General features: G+C 33.0%; 2 protein-coding genes across 2 annotated transcripts; both read left to right on the top strand.

The window, feature by feature from the left end:
- Positions 1-1,951: 1,951 nt before the first annotated feature.
- TRIREDRAFT_103044 (uncharacterized protein) lies at positions 1,952-3,347 on the top strand (the record flags this gene model as incomplete). Its single annotated transcript, XM_006961748.1, has 13 exons — positions 1,952-1,960; positions 2,137-2,148; positions 2,194-2,205; positions 2,251-2,262; positions 2,308-2,319; positions 2,365-2,376; positions 2,441-2,452; positions 2,775-2,792; positions 2,837-2,900; positions 2,934-2,939; positions 2,998-3,009; positions 3,221-3,223; positions 3,259-3,347. The coding sequence occupies 13 exons, from the start codon at positions 1,952-1,954 to the stop codon at positions 3,345-3,347; spliced, it is 273 nt and encodes a 90-aa protein (XP_006961810.1).
- A 6,334-nt stretch (positions 3,348-9,681) lies between these two features.
- TRIREDRAFT_103043 (uncharacterized protein) lies at positions 9,682-15,182 on the top strand (the record flags this gene model as incomplete). The annotated part of the gene is made up of 48 exons (XM_006961747.1): positions 9,682-9,752; positions 10,011-10,017; positions 10,256-10,275; positions 10,457-10,473; positions 10,530-10,556; positions 10,681-10,698; positions 10,838-10,855; positions 10,927-10,938; positions 10,973-10,984; positions 11,059-11,076; positions 11,210-11,227; positions 11,262-11,273; positions 11,376-11,393; positions 11,487-11,504; positions 11,576-11,587; positions 11,653-11,670; positions 11,727-11,744; positions 11,801-11,818; positions 11,853-11,864; positions 11,930-11,947; positions 12,059-12,076; positions 12,133-12,150; positions 12,207-12,224; positions 12,281-12,298; positions 12,392-12,409; positions 12,444-12,455; positions 12,789-12,806; positions 12,878-12,889; positions 12,955-12,972; positions 13,029-13,046; positions 13,115-13,132; positions 13,189-13,206; positions 13,263-13,280; positions 13,313-13,317; positions 13,360-13,363; positions 13,438-13,455; positions 13,521-13,538; positions 13,604-13,621; positions 13,678-13,695; positions 13,835-13,852; positions 13,887-13,898; positions 14,047-14,064; positions 14,130-14,147; positions 14,278-14,295; positions 14,569-14,572; positions 14,957-14,976; positions 15,022-15,032; positions 15,177-15,182. 48 exons carry the CDS (start codon positions 9,682-9,684, stop codon positions 15,180-15,182), a joined length of 810 nt encoding a protein of 269 aa, XP_006961809.1.
- Between the last annotated feature and the right edge of the window lie 880 nt (positions 15,183-16,062).

Raw genomic sequence — 16,062 nt, 5'->3', positions numbered from 1 at the left:
CCTAACCCTAACCCTAACCCTAACCCTAACCCTAACCCTAACCCTAACCCTAACCCTAACCCTAACCCTAACCCTAACCTAACCCTAACCCTAACCCTAAGCGGCTACTTAGCGACCTTCTAGCTCCAGCTGTCTCTTAAAGGACTAATAGGACTAACAATTTAAGATATTAGGAGATGTTTAGCAGGAGTTGTGACTCTAGAAGTAGGCCTTAGGCCCTAGCAGGGCCCCCTTATATAAATATTTAATCTCCTGCTTTAAGACTGGTGTATTTACTTAGCTGCTAATAAGACAGTGGTGGAATATTAGGATTAAGTTATGCAGTTAGTCCAGGCCCTAGCAGGAAATAAACTCTGCATTTACAGCTTAAAACTGGAATATCTTTAAATAGGATAATTAGCGCTTATATAGTCTTTTAATTACTATATAATACTAATTAGTAATAGGCAGTAGTTATTAGTGTTTACTAAAGGTTAAAACCGCACCCTAGTAGGCAGATAGGCTTTAATTCCCTTTTCAGGCACCCCTGCTGCAGTCCTTAGCTACGTAAGGCAAATGTTTCTGCTTAATTAATAAACAGTAATATATGCAAGCAGTGCTCTTATTATTAGCTTTACCTATATACCTGCAGAAAACCATTAGTCCCTAACACAGCCAGAGTAAAAGAGATCTAGTAAATAAATAGTTTTTAACTTGCTAGCACTTACTATAGACGCTTGCTACCACTTTAGAAAAGTTAAACGGCTGTATTAAGCAATATATATAAGTTATTATTACTAATGTCTAAGCCGCCATCCCTAATAAACAACTCTTCCTATAGGCTAAAGTAAGCGCCCACTTTACTTATATTTATAATCTAGAGCCACATGCTAATTTACCTAGTAATATTATGCTTTACAAGGCGCTCTTTTATAATAAGCCCTTAATTAGTTTACTGCAACTATACATAGCTGACTGCTACCTCTATATCCTTAAGGAAGTCTGCAGCACTCTAGATATTAAGTTACTTAACCGCCTTAAATACGCTTGCCTAGTTAGCTATAAAAGCCTATTCTATAACTAGCTTTATATCCCCCCTAGGTGGCGTTAATAACATGCTGCACCCCAGCAGCATTGCCTACAGCATTAAATCCTATAGCATTGCTAATACTATAGCCAGCTACTAGCTAAGCTTCCTGCCTAGCCAGCCGCCTAGCTAGGCCCTAAGCTACAGCCAGCCCCTGCAGTATAGCATCCCTTAGTATATAGCCAGCCTATATAGTTCTGCCGCCCCTTTAGACCACCTCAGGCCCGTTAATAACATGACTGCGCTCGCCAGCGCTTACACAAGCTAGATAAACTAGACCGAAGCCAAGGCTGACAACAACCTTATATAGCGCATCCGCGTAATTAAGCAGGCCATTATTAAGAACTGCCTGCAAGACGCCATAATCTAGTAAATCTAAAGCGGCTGCAAGGCTAATATCTTCTACTGCTGCCTAAGCCGCTACCCCCCTAAGTAAGTTTAACACCCTCTAGCCGCTAATACTGCTTATAGTAATTGCCACTATTTTTAAGGAGCTTAAGCCAAACCCGCGCCTTAAGGAGGATATTAAGTGGATTAAAATAGCTGTGGGGGCCTTTAGCGCTAGCTTGCCTAACTACATAAGTATCCCTTTATCTCCTCCTGCTAAGTTTTTAATATATACTAACACCTTACTTTAGAACTAGGGAACACATTCTAGGTAAGGCAGACGCTATTATAGTCCTTAACCTTGCTTTATTTACTCCTTAATTGCTTTATAGTTTATTAGGGGTTAAGTTAAGTTATTAAATGCGCTTAGTAGGTTAGATAATAGAAAAGAAGGAGAGAAGAAGAGCTTTATTAATAATATTACAGCAGCCTTTATATAAGATTAAGCTTATTTATATAATAAGATAAAAGGGATTGCAGACAGTCTTAAGTTATTAAATGCGCTTAGTAGGTTAAATAATAGAAAAGAAGAATTATAAATATATAATAGAATTACAAATATATAATAGAATTGTAAATATATAATAGAATTGCAAATATATAATAGAATTATAAATATATAATAGAATTATAAATATGCAATAGAATTGCAAATATATAATAGAATTGCAAATATATAATAGAATTGCAAATATGTAATAGAATTGTAAATATGTAATAGAATTGCAAATATGTAATAGAATTGCAAATATGTAATAGAATTGCAAATATATAATAGAATTATAAATATGTAATAGAATTGTAAATATGTAATAGAATTGCAAATGTGTAATAGAATTATAAATATGCAATAGAATTATAAATATGTAATAGAATTGCAAATATATAATAGAATTGCAAATATGTAATAGAATTGCAAATATGTAATAGAATTGCAAATATGTAATAGAATTGCAAACATGTAATAGAATTGCAAACATATAATAGAATTGCAAACATGTAATAGAATTATAAATATATAATAAAATTATAAATATATAATAAAATTATAAATATATAATAAAATTATAAATATATAATAAAATTATAAATATATAATAAAATTATAAATATATAATAAAATTATAAATATATAATAAAATTATAAATATATAATAAAATTATAAATATTATAAAGCTATAAAAGTAGTATAAATATTTATATTATATAATTATTAAGTTAATTATATAAATATTTAGTAAGCTAACTTAATAAGCTTATAACACTGCTCCTCTTAAAACCTATCCTGACTCTTAAAGACAGCTGCTATAAACTGTCTAGGGCTACTTAAAAGACTGCGTAAGTGCTTATGCCTCTTAAGCAGCATTAACTTACTCTTTAAGCATAACTGCCTAGACTTAGCAGCTGCACTGCAGGAGCTGCTAGAGAGCCACCTAACTGCTGCTAGTATGTTATTTATAATCTTATATTAATCTGCAGGCTTAGGTTAGTGGGGTAATGTTATAGCTAAGATAACTTACTAGTTGCCTTTTAAATAGTTTAGTTACTAGCTATAGTAAGGCCCTTATTTGCAGGGGGTTTATTTACAGAGCTGTTACTATCTTTAAATTTGCCTGGCATAAGGAACTATATTATATAGACTGTAATAAGGAAGGCGCGAGGCTCTAGCTCCTTTTTCTGCCTAGGACTAGGTTTAATAATTAGGCTAGGCAGGTTGCTCTTAGCATTATATACTAACATACCCTTTATTATGCTAAGCGTAATAGCTAGTATGTATAGGAGCTTGACCTTAGGCTTAGCCTAGTGCTTAAGGAGAAGGGCGACCACCCTGCTATAGTAGGAGAGGATGGCTTTACAGCCCTTAACCCTTGCCTAGTTAGCGATCCTGACTAAGGTATTATGGCCTATCTGGAGGTATACTAGCAGGCTATTATATAGTGGAAAGGTGTAACTAAGGTTAATGCCAGGCTTTAGTTTAATAAGCCTGGCCGCCTGCCAGTTACTAGCTAGGATCTCCTTACCTAGCTGCTTTAGGCTGTTAAGAAGGTAGTTACTGTAAGGATCTTTATATATCTGCCTCTTTAGCCTTAGCTCTTAGATAATAGTTGCTATCACTATGCCGCAGGCCTTGCCTAGCACTTAATAAATATTGCCTGCCTTAAGCGTGTTAGAGATAAGCATCTCTTAGGCTGTAAGGGCCTTGCTAGGCTTATATAAGTCCTTAGCTATTATATATATAGCGGTTAGGGTTGCGAGCTATATTATGGCCTTAGAGTATAGCAACCTCTTAGTAATGCTAGATGCGGGGTTTATAAGGAAGCTGGCCATGCACTTAGCATAGGTCTAATAGGTGACAGTCTTAGTAGATATAGCACTTAGTTTAAGGGCACCTCTTAAGGTTATTAAGACAGCGCTAAATCTCCTGTAATTTAAGTTAGCAATATTTAAACTAATGCGCTAGGCTGGGCCGGGCTGCAGCCGCTCTGTTTTAATTAGGAGCAGACTTACTTAAGGCTAAATGGGTTTGCTATATTTACCTCCTCCTCCTAGTTGCATAGGTTGCGGCTGGCCCTCTTTAATGCCTGCTATAGGCCTGCTAGACTCTCTGCATTGCAGGAGTGCTTTTAAATAAGCTTATAGGCCCTGCTGGTAAAGAATTAGCATATCTTTAAGATAAACTAGCTCTAGAAGAGTATATTAACCTTGCTAGCTATAGCCTCCTTATCCCTAAATAGGAGCTGCATCCTAGCCTTAGCCTCTTACTTAGCAGCAACCTGCCTGCTATAGTAGTACTTTAGCATAGCGGCCTAGAGGAGGTATACCTGCCTGTCCTTAATACTAGGCTATTCTATTATATTTATCCGCCTTATGCTATTCAGGCTTAGCACAGCCCTGTTAATATATAGGAATGCATAGGCCCTGATGCTTATCTATATGCCAGTGTACTTAAACATGGCCTTAGGTATAACCCTTTAATTGCCAGTAAAGCAGAAGTTTCCTAGGCAATCTACAGCAGCTATGCCCTCTCTTAGCGTAATTAACAGGCCCTTAGCCCCTGCGCTCTTAAACTGCCTAAGTAATGCCTAGGTAATAAGCTTAAATATCCTGCAGTAAGATATAAGGATACTTAGGAACGCCCTCTTAGGGAAGACTTTAAGGATAGGGGTGTATTAATGCTTAGCCCTAATAAAGAGGCTTATAAGCTATGCTATAGGCCTAAATATAGCAGTGGCGGTCTAGTTCTTAGGCAGTATTTAAAAGGCGGAAATAATAATAACCTGCTTTATGTAGAAGGGAAAGTTATCCTTATTAAGGCACTTGCTTAGCTAATGCGCCTCCTGGGTGTATAGAATAAGCTGGCCCTTGCTAGTATTGCCCCTTAGCTAGCTAAGGAGCTTCTGCTATTTAGCCTTAAACGCAGGTGTGATACTAGCCCTGGCATGCAGTAATGCTAATGCAGTAGTAGTAATAGCCTTATTAGCTAAGAGATCCTGCAGGTTAAAGCGCATGGCTTTTTTAATATTAAAGTAGCTTTAGAAATACCTAGCTGTGACTATATTACTATTATTCTCCTGGCTTATGTTCTAGCAGATAGGGTTTATTACTGCCTAGATAAATGCTGGCGGTAAGGTAGATGTAAAGTTCTTAAAGCCTAGGTAGAAGGCTAGTGGATAGTGTGTTAGGTTAGCTTGCCTTAGGCTTAGGTACTGGTTATTAACCTTTATAAAGTTTATAAGGAGGGAGTAGGCCTTGCCTCTTTAGCTGCAGGCTATATTAGCAGTAAGGGCATATGTAATGCTGTTAATAGCGCTAAGATAGAACACTGCCTTTATTATAAGGCTAAGCTGCTAAAGGCCTGGGGCGCGTTCTATAAACTCTATTAGCCGTTGCCCTAGGCTTTTAGCCTCCCTTGCCCTAGCCCTGTTATTACCATTCTTGTTAGTGTGCCTATTATTATTGCTATCCTAGAACTTGCTTGCCACTGACTTAATAGGGCTGTTGCAGGGGGGTGGGGAGGCAGCACCTGCAGTATATTTACTACGCTAGACCTAGCGCTTATGCCCTGTCTTAGGCTCTGTGTTATTAGCACTGCAGTACTTATCCCTTAAAATGCCCTAAGTATTATTTTCTAGCACCTCCTCCTCTATAACTGGCACTAGGATGTTATTATTACTATTACTAATGTTAATTAAGACATTGCCCTTATAACTGTATGCATAAAAGGCTAGCTGGATGCTAGCCTAGAACTGGTTGCAGGGGCTGTTAACTATAATAAATGCGTCCTAGCTAGAAAGCAGGGCATTCTACATGGCTGACCACTTGCTAAAGGAGACCTATACTATCTGCAGCCCCCCTAGGCTTTAAGAACCCTTAACCCCCCTGCCTAGGATAGTGCAATCTGCATATTTTAAAAAGTATCTGGCGAACTTCTTTATGCAGGAGAGCTTAAGGGCAGTGCGCTTCTTAGCCCTTATACCCCTAGTATTGCCTTATCCCCTACTGCGCTGCTTATCTGCGCTGTTATTATCTAGTTCCTTACTGCTATGCGCTAGGCGCAGGTCTAGGCTAAAGATAATAAACTATAATATGCCTATCCTGTCAGCTCCTATCTTAAAGGTGCGGCTAGTGAGGGTAAAGGGCAGGGCGCTTTTAAGGTGCTTGTTAAAGTAGCGGCTGGACTAGTCCTTAAATAAAAGGCTGATAAAGGAGAGCGGGTGGCTGTTTATAGGCTAGGATATTGCCTTACTAGGCTTCCCTAGCATTATAAGGAAGTTAAGGAAGAAGCTGATCCTAAGCTTATAAGGCGTGATGCTATAACCTAAGCTCCTGGTCTTAACTGGCCGCGAGCTCTTGCTCTAGTTAATAGCGCACTCTGTCTATATAAATCTAACTGCCTTTAACCCAGTCTTTAATAAATTAAGCTTAGCGGCCAGCCTCTTAGCTGTTTATAAGGTTGGCAACTGTAATTAGCATGCTGCTACTTTAGACTTGCTAATGTTTTAAGGGGGGGGACTTACTGCTATATATAGTGGCTAGGGGCTTAATAGAGTAGTCTCTCTTAGCGGGTGCGTCCTCTAGGTTAATAACGTTATATATGCTAGCCTTATTATTATTATTATTATTATTATTATTATTGTCTTTATTACTGGTGCTGTCCTTAATTAGGCGGACTGGATTGGCTTGGTCTGCCTTTAGCTAATTAGGGGAGGGTGCTTAAGAGAAGCGGTTAAGGCTAGTGAAGAGCGCTTCTGCTACTTGGCTGGTGCCTTGCCTGTCCTTTATGGCTGTCTACTAGGCGATATTTAAGCTGCTGTTTAAGATGTGTCTGGCTAGGTTATAATGCTTAGCTAGTGTCTCCTCCTTTAAGGTATAGATGGTGTTGGCATAACTGTCTTAGGAGGATAAGGAATTAGCAGGGTTGTCCTAGCTGTTAGGAATCTTAATAATAATCCAGTTAGGAGATAGGCTCCTGGTTATATTCTGCTAGACTTAAGAGTGGTTAAGTGGCATTAAAGGCAATAGGCTTGTGCTTTTAGTGGCCTGATTGCTAAGAGCCTAGTTAGGTCTGCTGCTTTTTATACTGCTAAATAGTCTCTATAAGGTAGGAGGGGAGGATAGGAACTAGGTAGGTAATAATATATTTACTATATGGCTCTCTCTTGCTTAGTGTTATAATATGCATTTAGACTAGTAGTAGTAACTTTAAAAATAAGCTCTTTAAATATAGGTAGCTTATTAGTATTTAAGTTTATATAAAATTGTTTTATATCCCTACCTTAGTATTCTTATTATTTTATTCTTACTCTCCTTTAGCTCTTTATAGTAAAATATACTAGACTATCTGCTAGCTAGCCCTAACCTTATAAATCCAGCTCCCTGCATATAGTAAATTAGGACTATATAAATAAGAGGAAAAGTAAAGATATTAAGATAAGAAGCTAAGACTGCATTTATCTTTAACTTTTTTTTTAGTACCTATCTAGAAGAAGCTCTCCTTTATGCTTTATAAGAATAGGAGGAGTGTAGTTAGTAATAGGGAGACCTAGGCTATAAGAAGACTTTATATGCCTAGGTAGTAACGCACCCCTTATTTAACTACTTTAGTAGCTTGTCCCTAGATGTAATGCTCTGCTGGGCGTGTCCTTTCTTAGGTTCCTGGCTGCTTAAGGGTTTTCTGCTGCTCCTGGCTGCTTAAGTTAATGCAGAGGCGTGTTTTAAACGCTTGCTGCTGTCTGCTTGGCCACACTTATTAAAGGGCCCTGATATTATAATAACTAGCGTCCTGCTTTTGTGTTAATGCCCACCCTTTATAGCCGGCGCCTTTAATAAGAGGATGTTATATCTGTCGCTGTGGTCTGTGGCTATAGTTGCGCTGGCGAATTATATGTTAGGTTTAATAAGAAGCGATCTGGTTGCCCTGTTAGTAGCGCCTCTGTAAGCAGCAGGGGGCAGGCTATTTAACAGTAATTGCTTAAGCAGCTGCAGCTGCCCTAATAATAGTGGCTGTTATAGTAGGTTAGGCCTAGGTGGATGGTTATAGTGATGCAGCTAAGCTCTGCTTGCGCTTGCTCCTGGCCTACTATTACCTTAGTAGATGCTGTCTTTATTATGCTGCTATATATTAACTGCCTGCCTAAGTAGGCTATATAACCTGCTAAAAGGCTCTCTGCTAGCGGCTTATAGTTACTAGGTAATATAGCTATCCTGTACTAGGGTAATGGCTAGAGTTATAATGCTGTTTTGTAGATAATGCTAAAATCCCTTTAATCCCTCTGCTGCTTCTTTATGCTGTTTGTAGTTTACTGTGCTGCTAGTACTAGAATTACTATTAGTCTATCTACTGCAGATGCTATTGCTTAAGCTAAGCTAGATAATCTAGAGGGCGCCTTGCTAAATAAGGCTCTTGCTAAAGCGCTTGTTATATTAGTCTTTACTGTTATTAATATCCTTAATAGGGGGTTTGTTTATGCTAATAAGGCACTTAAGCTTTTTAGGCAGGCTAAGTGCGTGTTTAAGGACCTGTTGCTTAAGTTTAATGGCTAATTAGGTAATCTTATTTAGGTTTTTAATGCTATTATAATGCCTGAATGCTGGCTTAAGGCCCTTGTATAGCGGCGGCTTATTGCTAATAGTGTGTTAAAAGTCTGCTGGGGAGGGGTTAACCTAGGCTATAATATAGGCTATAATTATGCTAAGCGTCTTTCTATTAGTCTTCCTTAGCTTAAGCAGGGGCTTAAAAGGCAGAAAGTGCAGGCAGCTAGTGTCTTTAATAGCTGTTACTAGCTAATTAAACTGTTTGCTGCTAAGGCTAGTAATAGCGGATGCAGTATAGTCTCTTGCCCTCTTTCTGTCTCCTCTTTTATTCCTCCTGCTTTATAGCGTCTCTTGCCTATCTCTGGGAATGTTATTAACAGCCTTTATATTATAGCTATTTTAGAGCAGTCCTGTAAGGTAGTTCTAGTTATTAAGCAAGATCTTGTTTAACAGGGCCTAGCTGTGTTATTAGAGCTTTGCGTTAAGGGCGGCTAGTGTATTAAGGACTGGCTGGAAACGCCTAATGAAGAACTGCAGCTTATATAGTAAAATAAATTAGCTAGTATTTAGTAATAGCTTCTGTATTAGCAGTAGATGGCATGCGTAATATATTATAATTCCTTCTGCTTTAAAATAACTTCCTGGCAGCAGCTATTCTATTACTAGCTAGTGCTAGTAGGTTAATAAGGTTAACTTATATTATTAAGCCTTAGAGACACTATGTTAGCCTACTTAAATATATTAAAGGTCTCCTTATTAATGGCTGTACTGCACTATAATGTTATAAAGCGTCTTTATAGTGGGTTCCTAAGGATTAGGGATATCTAACTAGGGAGCTATATTACGTTCTTGCTGTTAAGATAGAGGGCAGCAGTAAGTTTTTAAATAGCATCTTAAGCGTCTTCTTTTTTAAGAAGGTTGCTGCCCTGTTTATTATAGATTAATATAAGTTAAAGCTATATCTGCCTATCCTAGTCTGCAAGCTTTAGGTCCTGCCTGTTTATATAAAGCTGCATCTGGATATTATTAAAAAGAGCGTTTATTTAGTTATAGTAATTGCCTGGTTAGCTTTTATTTTAAGGTAGGGTAGGCGTTTGCAGTGTATTACATTACCTTAATTATATATCTTGCAAATCCACTAACTGTTGGTGTTGCTGCTGTTGTGGAGGATGTGTTAGGCTGCTATTAGGTAATGCTGACTATTAAGGATCTCTGCAAGCTTATTTATAGCGTTAGCCCACTTATAAAAATCCAGTGGCTTAAGTAAGGGACCCTGTGCTGGTGGTTAACTAGTTAGCTCCTCTTACAGTTTTAAGCTTTATTAAGCAGTAATGTATGCCTTAATGGCCTGAACTATGTTAGCGCTATATGTGACTTTTATATAGTTCTTTTATTTTATTCTGCTTATGCCCCTATTCTTAAAACTCTTGCGCAGACTGTTAATATAACCTTTATTAATAAGCCGGTTTAATCTAACCCTTTAATGCGTTAATAAGATATTAAGGGGAACTTTTGCTATAGTAAGAAGGTAATTCCTTATTAATGTTTAAGCAGAGAGCAGCTTGTTAATTAGAGAGGTAAAATTATTAGTCTTAGGTTAAGAGGGGGAGATTTAGGGTTAGCGTTGCTTTTTTATAGGCCTTGCCTGGCTGGCTGACTAAGATCGCTTTATTATAAGCGAGGTAAAAGGCATAAAGAACTAAAAGGTAACTTACTATATATACTTTTAGTAGGAGACTTAAGGCCTACTTATAATAATCTATTAGGTATTGCTAATCTTTAGGCAGTAAGGAGATTGGCATACTATGGAGAGAGTTTATTAGGTTAATTTTAACCTAAGTGGCTACCTAGGTTACTTTAAAAAAAAAAAAAAAAAAAAAAAAAAAAAAAAAAAAAATAAAAAATAGAGAAAAAAAAAATTATTATTTTATAATAAAACCTTTATTTAGAATAAGGGTTTAATACAGCAAGGCATTTAAGGCAGGTAAGAAATCTTTATTTAGGTAAAGAATTTAAATTAGGCAAGAAATCTTTATTTAGGTAAAGAATTTAAGGCAGGCAAGTTAGGTAAGAAATCTTTATCTAGGTAAAGAATTTAGGTTATTTAAGTAAAGAATTTAGGTTAGGCAAGTTAGGCTAGAGATCTTTATTTAGGTAAAGAATTTAGGTTAGGTAAGAAATCTTTATTTAGGTAAAGAATCTAGGTTAGGTAAGAAATCTTTATTTAGGTAAAGAATTTAGGTTAGGCAAGAAATCTTTATCTAGGTAAAGAATTTAAGGTAGGCAAGTTAGGCTAGAGATCTTTATTTAAGTAAAGAATTTAAGTTAGGTAAGAAATCTTTATTTAGGTAAAGAATTTAGGTTTAGTAAGAAATCTTTATTTAGGTAAAGAATTTAAGGCAGGCAAGTTAGGCTAGACATCTTTATTTATATAAAGAATCTAGGGCGGGTAAGTTAGGCTAGAGATCTTTATCTAGGTAAAGAATTTAAGGCAGGTAAGTTAGGCTAAATATCTTTATCTATATAAAGAATTTAGGGCAGGCAAGTTAGGCTAGATATCTTTATCTAGGCAAAGAATTTAAGTTAGGTAAGAAATCTTTATTTAGGCAAAGAATCTAGGGCAGGCAAGTTAAGTAAGAAATCTTTATTTAGGTAAAGAATTTAAGTTATTTAGGTAAAGAATTTAGGTTAGGCAAGTTAGGCTAGAGATCTTTATTTAGGTAAAGAATTTAAGGCAGGTAAGTTAGGTAAGAAATCTTTATCTAGGTAAAGAATTTAGGTTAAGTAAGTTAGGCTAGAGATCTTTATTTAGGTAAAGAATTTAGGTTAGGTAAAAAATCTTTATCTAGGTAAAGAATCTAGGTTAGGCAAGAAATCTTTATCTAGGTAAAGAATTTAAGTTAGGTAAGAAATTTTTATTTAGGTAAAGAATTTAGGTTAAGTAAGAAATCTTTATTTAAGTAAAGAATTTAGGTTTAGTAAGAAATCTTTATTTAGGTAAAGAATTTAAGGCAGGTAAGTTAGGCTAAATATCTTTATCTAAGTAAAGAATTTAGGTTTAGTAAGAAATCTTTATCTAAGTAAAGAATTTAAGGCAGGTAAGTTAGGCTAGATATCTTTATTTAAGTAAAGATTTTAAGTTAGGCGAGAAATCTTTATTTAGGTAAAGAATTTAGGTTAGGTAAGAAATCTTTATTTAGGTAAAGAATTTAAGTTAGGCAAGAAATCTTTATTTAGGTAAAGAATTTAGGTTAAGTAAGAAATCTTTATTTAGGTAAAGAATTTAGGTTTAGTAAGAAATCTTTATTTAGGTAAAGAATTTAAGGCAGGTAAGTTAGGCTAGAGATTTTTATTTAGGTAAAGAATTTAGGGCAGGTAAGTTAGGCTAGATATCTTTATCTAGGTAAAGAATTTAGGTTTAGTAAGAAATCTTTATTTAGGTGAAGAATTTAAGGCAGGTAAGTTAGGCTAGATATCTTTATTTAGGTAAAGAATTTAGGTTTAGTAAGAAATCTTTATTTAGGTAAAGAATTTAAGGCAGGCAAGTTAGGCTAAATATTTTTATTTAGGTAAAGATTTTAAATTAGGTAAGAAATCTTTATTTAGGTAAAGAATCTAGGTTAGGTAAGAAATCTTTATCTAGGTAAAGAATTTAAGTTAGGTAAGAAATCTTTATTTAAGTAAAGAATTTAGGTTAGGTAAGAAATCTTTATTTAGGTAAAGAATTTAGGTTAGGTAAGAAATCTTTATTTAGGTAAAGAATCTGGGTTAGGTAAGAAATCTTTATCTAGGCGAAGAATTTAGGTTAGGTAAGAAATTTTTATTTAAGTAAAGAATTTAAGTTAGGCAAGAAATCTTTATTTAGGTAAAGAATCTAGGTTTAGTAAGAAATCTTTATTTAGGTAAAGAATTTAAGGCAGGTAAGTTAGGCTAGATATCTTTATTTAAGTAAAGAATTTAAGTTAGGTAAGAAATCTTTATTTAGGTAAAGAATTTAGGTTTAGTAAGAAATCTTTATTTAGGTAAAGAATCTAGGTTAGGCAAGAAATCTTTATTTAGGTAAAGAATTTAGGTTAAGCGAGAAATCTTTATCTAAGTAAAGAATTTAGGTTAGGTAAGAAATCTTTATTTAAGTAAAGAATTTAAGGCAGGCAAGTTAGGCTAGATATCTTTATTTAGGTAAAGAATTTAAGGTAGGCAAGTTAGGCTAGATATTTTTATCTAAGTAAAGAATTTAGGTTTAGCCAGATATCTTTATTTAAGTAAAGAATTTAGGTTAGGCAAGAAATCTTTATTTAGGTAAAGAATCTGGGTTAGGTAAGAAATCTTTATCTAGGTAAAGAATTTAAGTTAGGCAAGTTAGGCTAGATATCTTTATTTAAGTAAAGAATTTAAGGCAGGTAAGTTAGGCTAGATATTTTTATCTAGGTAAAGAATTTAGGTTTAGCTAGATATTTTTATTTAGGTAAAGAATTTAGGTTTAGTAAGAAATCTTTATTTAGGTAAAGAATCTAGGTTAGGTAAGAAATCTTTATTTAGGTAAAGAATTTAGGTTAGGTAAGAAATCTTTATTTAGGTAAAGAAATATTTAGGGCAGGCAAGTTAGGCTAAATATCTTTATTTAGGTAAAGAATTTAGGTTTAGTAAGAAATCTTTATTTAGGTAAAGAATCTAGGTTAGGTAAGAAATCTTTATCTAGGTAAAGAATTTAGGTTAGGTAAGAAATCTTTATTTAAGTAAAGAATTTAAGTTAGGTAAGAAATCTTTATTTAGGTAAAGAATTTAGGTTTAGTAAGAAATCTTTATTTAGGTAAAGAATTTAGGGCAGGTAAGTTAGGCTAGAGATCTTTATCTAGGCAAAGAATTTAAGGTAAGTAAGTTAAGCTAGAGATCTTTATTTAAGTAAAGAATTTAAGGCAGGCAAGTTAAGCTAAATATCTTTATCTAGGTAAAGAATTTAGGTTTAGTAAGAAATCTTTATTTAAGTAAAGAATTTAGGGCAGGTAAGTTAAGCTAGATATTTTTATTTAGGTAAAGAATTTAAGTTTAGTAAGAAATCTTTATTTAGGTAAAGAATTTAGGGCGGGCAAGTTAGGCTAGATATTTTTATCTAGGTAAAGATTTTAAGTTAGGTAAGAAATCTTTATTTAGGTGAAGAATTTAAGTTAGGCGAGAAATCTTTATTTAGGTAAAGAATTTAGGTTAGGTAAGAAATCTTTATCTAGGTGAAGAATTTAGGTTAGGTAAGAAATCTTTATTTAGGTAAAGAATTTAGGTTTAGTAAGAAATCTTTATTTAGGTGAAGAATTTAAGGCAGGCAAGTTAGGCTAGAGATCTTTATTTAGGTAAAGAATTTAAGGCAGGTAAGTTAGGCTAGAGATTTTTATTTAGGTAAAGAATTTAGGGCAGGTAAGTTAGGCTAGATATTTTTATTTAGGTAAAGAATTTAGGTTTAGTAAGAAATCTTTATTTAGGTAAAGAATTTAAGGCAGGCAAGTTAGGCTAGATATTTTTATTTAGGTAAAGAATTTAGGTTTAGTAAGAAATTTTTATTTAGGCGAAGAATTTAAGGCAGGTAAGTTAGGCTAGATATTTTTATTTAGGCAAAGATTTTAAGTTAGGCAAGAAATCTTTATCTAGGTAAAGAATTTAGGTTAGGTAAGAAATCTTTATCTAGGTAAAGAATTTAAGTTAGGCAAGAAATCTTTATCTAAGTAAAGAATTTAGGTTAGGCAAGAAATCTTTATTTAGGTAAAGAATTTAGGTTTAATAAGAAATCTTTATCTAGGTGAAGAATTTAAGGCAGGTAAGTTAGGCTAGATATCTTTATCTAGGTGAAGATTTTAAGTTAGGTAAGAAATCTTTATCTAGGCGAAGAATTTCTAACCTAAACTTATAAGACTAGTTTTCACCTTATAATTTCTAACCTAAACTTATAAAACCAGTTTTCACCTTATAATTAAGTTAATATAAGAATTAGTATAAGTATTAAGGTAATATTAAGTAAATATATAAATAGCTTATAGTATAGTCTTTTAAAAGCTATATATATTAGTATTAACTATAAAAAACTTAATAGCTTAGTAAAAAAAGGTATTTTTTTAAATAGCTCTAGTTAGCTTTTATATTTTCTAACTTTATATATTTAAAGTGCTAAAGGCTAGTATAAGCTTTAATAAAACTAGGGATATATAGTAGTTTAAGATTTTCTTATAAAGCCCTTTTAGTTATTTATTTAAAATATTTAGTATTACTTTTATTATATCTTTAGCTAGTATAAAAAGGCCTTCCTCTTTTATTACTTATAACTCTTTAATAGCTTAGCTAAATAAGTTATTAAAGGGATTAGTAAAGCTAAAGTTATTTTAAATAAGTAAAATAATTAAAAGGAAGTAGTTACTTAAAAAGGTAAAGAGAATATTAATACTAAGGTATATATATAAATTTATAATACTATTAATAAATAGTAAGATATTAAAAGGGTATAGTATTATATAGCTAAATATAATCTTTAATTAACTTAAGCTAGTAGTTAATACTAAGGTAAGCGCTAACTTTTATTAATAAAAGTATTTTCTTTAATACTTTTAATTATTTTACTTATACTTACTTTTATTATAGTACTTTTTTAAGCAGCCTTATCTTTTTAGCTTTAATATACTTTTAAATAATACTAAATTAAATAAGGGTTAAGAGGGTATATTATTTAGTATTAAGTAAGAATATAAGCTACTTAGGCTTAAGTAGTATTAGTAAGGGTAAAGGGTAAAAGTAAAGTATAAAAGTAGGTGTTATATAATAACTTAGCTAAAAGTAAAAAAAAATAAAAAAGGTTAATAATATAGCTTAATTCCTATTAACTAAAAAACTAAATTAAACTAACTAAAAAGGTATTTTTTATTAAGTAAGGCTTTTTTATTTAAGCCTAGTAGATTTCTAGTTTATACTATACTTAAAATATATTTTTTATTAAGTTATATAATGCTAAGCTAAAGGTGTTTTAATATAAGAGTTTTAAATATTTTATAATTAATTTTAAAAAAATGCTATTAAAAATCAGAGAGAAGTTTTAAAATATAGATTTTTTAATAGATTTTATTATATTTTTTATATTTATTTTAACTTAAGATTTAAAATTTTTTTTTTCCCTCTTTACCTTAACCTTTACCTTATAAGCAAGATATAATTATTTAAGTAAAGAATTTAAGTTTAGTAAGAAATCTTTATTTAGGTAAAGAATCTAGGTTAAGTAAGAAATCTTTATTTAAGTAAAGAATTTAAGTTAGGTAAGAAATTTTTATTTAAGTAAAGAATTTAAGGCAGGTAAGTTAAGCTAGATATTTTTAATTAAGTAAAGAATTTAGTTTTAGCTAAATATTTTTATTTAAGTAAAGAATTTAAGTTAGGTAAGAAATCTTTATTTAGGTAAAGAATTTAGGTTAAGTAAGAAATCTTTATTTAAGTAAAGAATTTAAATTAGGTAAGAAATTTTTATTTAAGTAAAGAATAATTTAAGGCAGGTAAGTTAGGCTAGATATCTTTATTTAAGTAAAGAATTTAAGGCAGGTAAGAA

This window comes from Trichoderma reesei, assembly GCF_000167675.1.
Source record: "Trichoderma reesei QM6a unplaced genomic scaffold TRIREscaffold_1, whole genome shotgun sequence".
NCBI classification, from domain to species: domain Eukaryota; kingdom Fungi; phylum Ascomycota; class Sordariomycetes; order Hypocreales; family Hypocreaceae; genus Trichoderma; species Trichoderma reesei.
This window is presented reverse-complemented; position numbering and strand designations above follow the sequence as displayed.